The sequence below is a fragment of the Numenius arquata genome, chromosome 2, assembly GCF_964106895.1.
Source record: "Numenius arquata chromosome 2, bNumArq3.hap1.1, whole genome shotgun sequence".
NCBI classification, from domain to species: domain Eukaryota; kingdom Metazoa; phylum Chordata; class Aves; order Charadriiformes; family Scolopacidae; genus Numenius; species Numenius arquata.
Genome location: NC_133577.1, coordinates 32,281,405 through 32,291,475, shown reverse-complemented (window position 1 = coordinate 32,291,475; position 10,071 = coordinate 32,281,405). Strand labels below are relative to the sequence as shown.

The 10,071-nt window shown below is 58.1% G+C and overlaps 1 protein-coding gene across 1 annotated transcript; it reads left to right on the top strand.

Annotated features, from left to right (window-relative positions):
- Positions 1–254: 254 nt before the first annotated feature.
- DLK2 (delta like non-canonical Notch ligand 2) lies at positions 255–9,092 on the top strand. Its single transcript, XM_074169108.1, has 6 exons — positions 255–303; positions 2,816–2,917; positions 4,386–4,449; positions 6,843–6,973; positions 7,644–7,788; positions 8,315–9,092. Exons 2-6 carry the CDS (start codon positions 2,845–2,847, stop codon positions 9,090–9,092), a joined length of 1,191 nt encoding a protein of 396 aa, XP_074025209.1. The 5' UTR covers positions 255–303; positions 2,816–2,844.
- The last annotated feature ends 979 nt before the right edge of the window (positions 9,093–10,071 follow it).

The following is a 10,071-nucleotide window of genomic DNA, read 5'->3' as shown; positions in this document are numbered from 1 at the left end:
CCGGTGCCCGGCGGGAGGCTGGCAGCAGTGGGCTGCAGCCCCTAACCAAGCGTGTGTGTGCAACGGGGAGGGGGGCGAGCGCTGCAGCCCCCCCGAACTCCGGATGGGTTCTCCCTGGCAAAGCCGCGCCCCGGGGGGGGCACCCCCAGCCCGGGCCACCCCTCCATCCTCTGCGGGCCTGTCCTGGGAGACGGGACCGGTGACCCCTCGCAGACACAGCCCCCCCCGCGGCGGGCGGGCCCGCGTGGGGCCGTGCCCCGCTCCCCCCCCCCCCCCGCCCCCGGCGGCGGGAGCAGGGCAGGGGTGAGCGGGCAGGGCGGGCCGGGCCGGGGGCTGCCTGCGGTTTGGGGCGGCGGGAGGCGGGATGTCCCGGGGAGGGAGCGGGGATGTGCAGGCACACGCAGCCGCTGGCAGGCGGCCGGGGCTGCACGGCGGCGGCGGCGGCGGGCGGAGCGGGGCGGCGCGGCGCGGCACACGCGGCGGCAGCTCCCTCCGCAGCCCCGCGCCTCCCCAGCCCCGCCGCCGCCGCCGCCGCGCCGGGCATGGCCGCCCCCCGCCGCCGCGCCCCGCGATAGCCCCACGACCCGCCGCGTCGCCGAGGTGAGCAGGGGGGCGGAGGGACGGGGGGCAAAGCGCGGCGGGGACCGGCAGACACCCCCCCCCCTCCCTGGGTCCCCCACCGCCGCCGCCGCCGCCCCGGCCGCAGGGGGACCGGTGGGGCCGCCGCGGTGCGGAGTGCGGAGCTCGGCGGAGCGTCCCCTCCGGCTGGACCGGGAGTGGGGTGGCGGGGGAGGCGGCCACCCCGGTGGCTGTGCCCCTCCGGGGGGCACTGGGGGCTCGAGGTGGTCCCTAAGTCGCGGGGGGGAAGGAGGGGGAAACGGGCAGGAGGAGTGAGCCGCAGCGGCACAGCATCCTCTGGGTTCCTACCCGTGCCCCCGGACCTCCAGCCCGGAGGGGTCCCTGATAGCCCCCCTGTCTAGGGGGAAGTGCCTGCTAGCTCCCCTCCTGGGGTTGTCCATGGTAGCCCCCAAAGGTCCCTAATACCCCCGAGGGGCACGTTAATAGCTCCCGGGGGCATCCCTAATAACCCACAGCCCCTGGGGGGGCTGGTTACTCCTAACCCGGCAGGGCCGGAAGGGAGGAGTGGGACAGAGGGAGCTCCCTCCCCTGTGTGCTTGTGACCCAAAGCCGGGCCTGCCCTGGTGCTGCTCACACCACCCTTGGGCACTGGCTGCCCACCAGGATGCCCCCAGCGCCTTGCCGGCATCCAGGGCAGCCCTTGGGTGGGTGCTGGGAGCAGCATCCATGGGGTGGCTGCATAAGGAGGTCTGAGAGGCTGTGCCTCGAGTGAAGAGACTGTAGGGAGTTGTGGGGGAAACAACCTTTGCGATGACATGGTCGGAGGGTGCGCTTCTCACAGCCTTGAAGGAACAGGATACCAACCATTCAGCCCTAAATTGTTTTGTAAGTTCTGTAGGAATTGCTTTGCCCTCCCCTGAAATGCAGCAGCTGTTTGCCACTGCCCAGTGTTTTGGGGCAGGAGGTGAAGGAGGGTCCTGCGAGCATGGTGAGAGCGGACCGTGGGGAAGGAGGATGCAGTGATCCATGCTAGGATTTGGCTGGGACAGTGATGATGACATCCTGAAGCCCCTCTGAAAATGCTGCATCCCTTATAGGTGATGGTTTGTTTGCTGGAGAGATTCTTCGAGCAACATCATTGCGTTTTGTGGGCTATTTTGTCTGGTCCAGGCAGGTGAAGCCCTTAGCAGGGACCCCAAAACCTCTTCCTGCAATGCATGTATACATGTGGGTGGGTGGGAGGACTCCTCTCCCCATCTGAGAAGTCTTTCATGGAACTCTCGACCCAACACAACCTTCCTGAGCTAAAGAGTCGAGCTGAAATTGGAGTGGTCCCTGTCCATCACACCCACGCAGCTGGATGGAGTCTGCTCCATACCTTCACCACTCTCCTAGCAGAACTGTTTAACCCCTCCCATCTCATTATAGTAATACACTTATGATATCACCCTCGAATTTCCTGCCCTTAACAACCCCAGAAGGCTGGGAGGGAATGAAGCATTTTTGGAAAGTATTTAATGTTACTTCAAGAGGGCAGGAGGCAGCTGGAAAATAGATGGGTGCAGGAACCCTGGGCGGACAGGGCTCTCTGCAGGACAGTGGAGGAAAAGGACCGCACCTAGCGAGAGGTGCGTGTTTGCCTTTCCTACCTGGGGCTGCAGCCCAGGTCTAGCGCCTATCGCTTCACTCCCTCACTTGGAAAATTAAATAGGGCTGTCGATTACTGCCTGCTCGTCTGCTAGATCTACTCGCCTCCTTGCCCTCCTGAAGGGCTTGAAAAGCAGCCTGGGTGTTGTAAAAAGACTATTCATTTGAACATGCACTGCAGGGACCTTGCGTAGCATGAAGCTGAAACCCCCCAGACCTCGGGAGGAAAGACGAACGTCTCCACAGCTGGGCTGGTATTTCTGGAGGCTTCTGGTCTCTTGACAGCAGCTAGCAGGGGCAGGTGCTCCAAGGTGCAAAGTAACAGCCTGAGCTATTACATGGTCAGGATTGAGTGCGTGTGCTCAGTTCTCCCGTACATGCATTTTAAAATGCTTTTTGATTCTTGGTGCTCCAACATTGCCTTAGAGGAAGGAGCCTGGAAGGACAGAGAGGAGTGTGGTGACAAGTCTGTACAAAACTGGATGTTTCCACTCAAAACTGCCAGGTAACAGAGAGGAAGGGATGCGTGAAGTGAAGCTGTGGTATCAGCCAGGGGATTTTTCTGAGCTTGGTCTTTTTCTCTCTGTAGGTATTCATCTCGGTGGGGCCACGCTGACCATGCTCAGGAGCTTCTGTCTCCAGCTCATGTCCTTGGTTTGGATCCTCTTGGCCCATCACCAGCTTGCCCAAGGTGAGTCTCTGTAGGGACCTTCTTTCTTACATCCATCTTTCCAAACCTGTCCTTGGCAATGCTGAAGTCTCCTCAATTCTCTGTGCAAAATAGAGTTGGCCTGACCTGGAAGACCAGAAAATGCTGCTCAGTCATCCTGAGGCACCTGGGGCACATCAGGCACTTGGGGGGTGACCGGTGGCAACTGTAGAGACCCCTGCTCTGGTGCCTATGGAGCTGGCAGTGCCTGAGCAGACCAGCAGTGAGAGGTCCTGCTGCCCTGTCCATCACAGTTAGGGTGAATGGGTCCCTGAACCGATGAGCCTGTTCAGAGAGGCAGGGCGACTGGGAAAGAAGATCCCAAAACTGATTGGCTAATCCTGGATTCCATGAGACAAAATCCCTTCCCAAAAATTAGTTTGCTCTCCCCTTGTTCCAGATAAGCGATATGAATTCCCAAAGCCATCGGCTGGGAGAGATGGTTACAAACAGGAAAGGCGATGATACCCAGGCTTGGGCTGAGCAGCCCCAGGATGCTGCACCAGCTCTGTGGTGGCTTGTTTTGGGAGGCTCTTACCCTGAGCAGTGGGACCTCCTGACTCACTGCAGCAAGAATGTGTGCATGTAGATGGGGGATTTCTTCCCCTGCTTGCTTCTTAGGCAGCACATCGCATGGCTTGAGGAAAGCCTGGGTGTGCCTCTTGATGTGGGGCTTTAACCTGCTGCAATACAGGATGGAGGGGCTCAGTCAGGTGAAGGCATTCATCTCCTGGGCCTGGTCTGGAGTCACTCAGGGCTCCAGGAGAAACCCCCTGCCTCCTGTCATTCAGCCCATGCAGCCAGAGTGAGCCAGCTCCCTGTGGAGCTAAGATACAAGCAGGTGATGGGGGAGAGCGGAAGGTGGAGATGAAAGGGAACACCTGGCTGGAGAAAGCAGGCCAGCACTGAGCAGGGGATGAGAAGTGGCACAGCGAGGCCATGGCTCAGTTACAACTTCTGTGGCCTTTAAATAAATAAACAGAACTGGATACCTGCGCCCTTGTGATGCCCAGTCCTGCCTCCCCGTGACAGAGGGGGAGTGCTAGCAGCTGTGTCCCGGTGGAGGGCAGGAGCCCTGAGCAGACTGCTCCATGCCAATAGGTGTCCCAGGGGATGGGGACATCCTGGGAGACAGAGGATCCATTCTCAGGGTCAGAAGTCTAAGGGAGGCAGCAGAGAGAGGGTGGGGGGATGATTAGAGATGAGATAGTTTTGAAGTAGCGTTCCATTTCTCAATAAAGGCAGTGTTATTGATGCTTGGATGACTGCAAAATCCACATCTCTTATGTGGCATCCAGCCATCAAAAGGAAGGTCCCCCATGTTACAGTTCTGAGAAGGGACAAGCTCAGTACTTAGAAAAAAAATCTATGAGCCAGCAGGGCCACTGGCAGATTTGGAGTCATCTACAGTCTCTGCTTAATCTAACTCCCCCTGTCTTCTGCCTTGTAGGTGATGACTGCAGCGAGCGCTGTAATCTTGCCCATGGCTGCTGTGACCAGGATGGGAAGTGCAGGTACAGCTTGTCCTTGGCTCCCCACTCCTGCTGCCCCTGACCATAACTGCTCTCCCTCCCTCCCTCAATGCTGCATCCCCAGTGCCTGCACCCCTACCACAAGCTGAGGCATCTGGAATCAGCAAATCTGCTCTCTTTTTACCCAACATCCTCTGGAGTGGGAGATTTTGATCCCTCATCCCATTGCTGGTTTCCTCCAGCCTTTGCTCCAGTGCTTCCAGGGTCCCCCCCACCACACACTGACCAATGTTGTTCTGTTGAGTCTAGATGGGAGCATGGGACAGCCCGGCCATGCCTGAGTGATGAGAGGGAGCCATCAGGCTCAGATATGATGAGGGAAGTCATCAGGCAGCAGTGCAGGCTAGGGGGGAAACCAGTTTGCTTGGCCTTCTTGCTGTTTGAGATGGGGATGCTCTCCCTTGGGGCATGGAAAAGAAGAACTGCAGATGTGCATGTAGATGTCTGAGGGCTTCAGGGGTCCCCCCCTCTGAAGCCTGGGCTATGGTGGGGATCTCTGGGTGTTTTCATAAAGGGCTCTCCAGCAAGTTGGGGCCACCTCTGTCTCACAGCAGAAGTGTGTGTGTGACCCCTGGCATCCTGGCTCCAGCTGGAGGCCAGATCCTGCAGGGGCAAAGCTCAGAGCCTGACCCTGCTTTTCAGCCTGAGAAGCAGCCGCATGGCTGCCCTGGGCTGCTGCAGCCCTGGACACTGCGTCTTGTCCCACTATAGGGCCACCCAGAGCCCCCATCCCACAGGGCAGCCCCAGGAGGAGCAGGCTGCTACGGGCTGCCTGGATGCCACAAGGGGACAAATTGCCCACTCTTCTCACTGTGGCACGCTCAGCCCCCTTTTGCAGCGTGGCCCCCAGCATCACACCATGCCTAGGCCATTCCTTCTTGCCTAACAGAGCAGACATGGCGCAGTGGTGACCATAACCACATTGACTGCTGCATCAGGGAGTTCATCTCTGATTTTGCTGGGTCCCTGGTTGCAGCTGCATAGAGCTCGCTCCTCCCTGAGCCCTTTCGGTGGCTGTGGCTGGTCGGGGGAGCTTGGTGCTGCAAAGTCCCAGCCAGAGATGCTGTGTTTCTCCATGCAGCAGGCGGCCCAGCTGCAGATTTTTCTGGTGGTGGCATGCGTGAGTTGCTTCTCCAGATTTCAGGCCTTCATCGGCTTGGTGGTACCCCATTAAAATCACCTACCCCCAACTCAGGGAGACTTGGCTAATTACCCGGGCCCCTCCCTGCAACTGTTGTCCATCTCCCTTTCAGAGAGGCCTGAAGGGTACTGGGGGTAGGGGTGCACTCAGCCCTCTGTCAGCTTGCGGCTGTCCAGGTATGAATGCATTTCCCCAGACTCTATCAGGTACATGGTATTGCTTCCACTCCCATCAAAAAGCCTCTAATTAATATATATTTTGGTTTTTTTAACTATTTTCCTCATCTCTTTGGAACAACCTGCAGTGGCAATAATCAGGTCCATTGTGTGAAAGTGCGGCCTTGAACCGGCCTGGCAAAGCTGCAGTCACTGTACATCATGCTGGAATGAGCCCCAGCCATGATAATGAACCCCTTTGCTTACTCTAGAGACTGCGTTGTTTTTGTTAGGTTTAATTTTGTGCTATTTTGAGTACAGCTTTTGTTGTGGCTGGTGCCACCTCCACGCAGCTCTCATCTTGTTATCGCTTGCTCTCCCCCTCGGAGCTGGCAGGCCTGAGGGAAGCCACAGGAGCAACACGGCTTGGCTTTACTTAGCCATCAGCATTGCCCCACTCTTCTGGGGCCAGAAGGCTGGATGTGTGCTGTGGGTTTTCTCATCACACTGCCCTTGTGAGCTGGTTGATAAGTCTATTCCGTGTGCCAGCCATGGCAAGCAAAGTTTTGCAGCTGGATTATGGTGCACGTCAGACCAGAAATCACACATCTTATAATGCAAAGGGGTGCAATGAAACATGCAGGCCTCAGGGGCTTCTCGTCCCCTTCCCTCAGGGAGTTCAGGGTTAGGGATGAGGCTTTTCTCTGCCCATCAGAGTGGCTGTGCGTGGGGGAGGCGCAGGAATCGCTGAGCTAAGGCAGTGGTGGGTACAGAGCGGTTGGCTGGAGGAGAGCAGTGGGACATGGGCTGTAAAAGGGAAGCTGCTGAGCTGTTTCTGCCCCCTCACCCTTCCTGGCTGCAGAGGGTGAGTCTGCTCCCACTCTCTCTATTCACTTCCTTGGAAAGATGAGATGCCAGTACTGACCTCCTCTGGAGGAGGGAGTCAGCAGCTTTCTGGGGGGCTTTGGGAGGCTTTCCCAGTGCCGCCATATCTGCAGCAAGCCTGCACAGCAAGCAGCGAGCTTTTCTGCAGCCCCTGCTTGGTTTTTATCACACTGCCGTGCCCTGTCCTTCTGCAGGTGTGATCCAGGCTGGGAGGGCGAGTACTGCGAGGAGTGCGTGCGTATGCCAGGGTGTCTTCACGGGACATGCCACCAGCCTTGGCAATGTATCTGTCACACCGGCTGGGCTGGCAAGTTCTGTGACAAAGGTGAGTCATGGACTGGACATCCCAGCCTCTGGTGCTGAGGGCAGAAGCCCAGCACACCCTGCATGGCTGAGTGAGCTGGCATAGTCAGAAGCCACCCAGGTGGTGCTGCCTGGGCTCAGGAGATGGGATGTTGCCTGGCTGCCACCAGTGGGATCATCTCCTTCCTGCAGAAGAAGTCAGGCTGCTGGCACCCACTCCCTGGCTGCACAGCAAGAGCTGCTGTGATACTGGCTGGCCTCAGGACATGGAGCAGATGAACTCATTGCCTTTCTCACACCGTCCCTGCGCTCCAGGCAGCACCTACTGCTTCCCCTGGGAGTTCCTGCCTTCGGCAGGTGGCCAGTGGACTCCCCTCCTCTGGCCTTGGGGGGCTCCATAGAGAGGTCTGCACTGGCCAGCCAGATGGCTTGCACAGTGTCTTCATGTCATGCCAATTTGTGGGACGATTTGCTTTCCCTGCACCCCCAAGTCTGTGCATTTTGCAGACTGTAGCTGGGAGGCACCATGTAGGCACTGCATTTTTATTGCTGCAGGTGCCTGTTGGAGGAGAGGTAGGAGAAGCTTCTGCCATTTCTCCGTCCCCCCTGGGTTTGACAGGCCGTGTTGGAACTGAATTGGCCACGTGCCCCCCTCTTTTCTTGCTAATTCCCACCTTTTTCTTTCCCCTCAGACATCCACATCTGCGAACACCAGTCCCCATGCCAAAACGGGGCTCAGTGCATCTATGACCGAGACGGGGAATATTCCTGCTTGTGTTCAGAAGGCTTCCATGGGAAGGACTGTGAAATGAAGACAGGGCCATGTGAGAAGGCAGGGTGAGACATGGCAGTGGGGGCAGCAAGGCTACAGACAGCATGAGCTTCAGGTCACGCAGTGCCAAGCTGTGGCCCAGCTTGGCTCATTACCTGTGGATTTCCATGCACTAACAGAGTTAAGCCAAAAACGTCTTTGGCTTTGGTTTAGCTGCGTGCGCTGCACGGTCCCGCTGTGTTGCGATCTGAACAGATTCCTGTCCCTCACCACTGTGGGTGTGATGAGCTGACGTGCGTCATGCCTTTGGGGAGCATCAGGAGGGCATGTTTCCCCTTCAGATTGTTTGGCTGAAGACCATCCCTGGTGGGTGGTGGGCCCATGCATAGCCACAGCCTTTGGGGAGGTCCCACCACCTCTCGCTTGGGGAGGTAGAAACTCCTGCTTGGTCTTCTTGAGAGTGGCTGCCCCCAGGGAGAGCCAGCACTGGACCCACTGGCCATGTGAGCGGCTGTTTGTGTTTTCCTCCCTGGGGTGGGGGAAGCTGCTTGCTTTCCGTGGCTGTGACCCATCCTTGCTCTCTCCACACAGGTCTCCATGCAAGAATGGGGGGCAGTGTCAAGACGATAATGGCTTTGCCAGCAACTTCACCTGCCGGTGCCTCGCTGGCTTCGTGGGGGATCTCTGTGAGAATGATGTGGACGATTGCCTGATGCGTCCCTGTGCCAATGGTGCCACCTGCCATGATGGGATCAACCGCTTCTCCTGCCAGTGCCAGGTGGGCTTCGAAGGGCGTTTTTGCACCATCAACATCAACGACTGCGCCAGCCAGCCGTGCAAAAATGGGGCAAAGTGCTACGACCGAATCAACGACTATGACTGCTTGTGTCCTGACCATTTCACTGGCAAAACCTGCGAGATCTCTGTCCCTGAGCCCACCTGGCCTCCCCCCTACCGCCCTATGAACCGTGAGAATGACGGGGGTGTGAAAAGCACCACCAGCGAGATGCTGGGGGTGACACAGCCAGAACCTGTCAGGACCGTGGTCACAGGGCGGCGTGTCGCCAACCACAGCGAGAAGGAGCCAGGGGGAGGGTTGTTGAAAATCTCTGTGAAGGAAGTGGTGACCCAAAGGGACTCGGGGCTGAGTGAAGCCCAGCTGGTGACAGTGCTGGTGTTTGGGGTGCTGACGGCTGTGCTGGTCCTCGTCACCGTCCTGCTAATGCTGAGGAACTGGCAGAGGGGCCGTCAGAGGTCAAACTGGTGCCAAAGCCCTTCGCAGGCCGCAAGGAAGCTCCAAGACCAGGAGTGTCAGGTGGGCATGCTCAACACCATCCTGATCGAGCCCAGGAAGACGACAGAGCTGTGAGCTGCGAGGACTCTGAGCCGGGCCCTGGCAGGTCATCGTGCTGGCAAGCCCCTCGAACTGCACCCTGGGGAGCCGCAGCCACACAAGCCAGGCAGCGGGGAAGGCCTCCCAGGGCAGCAAATGCGTCAATGAAACCCCTGGGCGTCAAGCATTGGTGTGATGGCCCTGCCTGGGTCTGAGCTGTCTCGCAGCCGGCGCCCACAGGCACCTGAAAGCAGGGCTGTGTCGGGCCAGCCCTGCAGGGCAGTGGTGACATGCCGCTCGTGGCAGCTCACACCATGCAGTGCCGGTATCATCCAACGTGAGCTCTCAGAAACGGGACGGGTAGCGCTGAGGCACAGCCTTCTTGCAAGCCCAAATTCTGCCAGGCCCTTTGTAACTCCTCTCTGTAACTAGTGGAAGGGGCTTTGTCCTCCTTTGCACTGGTGTTGGGATGTTTCTTCTGGGGCTTTCGGGACAGTCGTGGCTGCATGGGCCTTCCTGCCCCAGTACTGGATAAGGTGGCTCCTGGCTGTTTCTGTAGGCTTGTCATTCCATATGCCATGTCCCTAGGGAGTGAGCAAACACCCTTGCTCCGTGGCCTTGTGGTTCTGTGAGCCAGTTCAAAGAGACTCTGGAGATCATTTGGGGTCTCCTTGTGCCCTTCTTCTGCCCTGAGTGATGCCCCCTCCTCTTGCTGTCAGACTTGGGGTTACAAACATGTTCTGTACTTTCCTCCTGATGATCCAGGGGTCTTCTCCCCTCACTTACCAAGCCGTCCTTTCTGGTCTGGCCACAAACGACCAAGCTCCTTCCCCTCTCCAGTGTGTACTTCAGCCTCACCGTTTGATGACAAGGAGGAGCACGGCCTCCTCCCCTCTGGGCCTGAGCTGGTCCTTCTCATATGCCCTCACAGGTGAAACTGGAGATGGACAAGGCTGGAGATCTGCTGTGGCTGGTTCAGGAGCAATACAAGATCCAGATTCTCCTTTCCTCTTCT

Excerpts from the sequence above, each read along its gene's own strand:
- DLK2 (XM_074169108.1), top strand. The coding sequence starts at position 2,845 with ATGCTCAGGAGCTTCTGTCTCCAGCTCATGTCCTTGGTTTGGATCCTC. Across the intron at positions 2,918-4,385 it reads CCATCACCAGCTTGCCCAAG|GTGATGACTGCAGCGAGCGC; the intron begins GTGAGTCTCTGT and ends TCTGCCTTGTAG. Across the intron at positions 7,789-8,314 it reads GGGCCATGTGAGAAGGCAGG|GTCTCCATGCAAGAATGGGG; the intron begins GTGAGACATGGC and ends CTCTCCACACAG.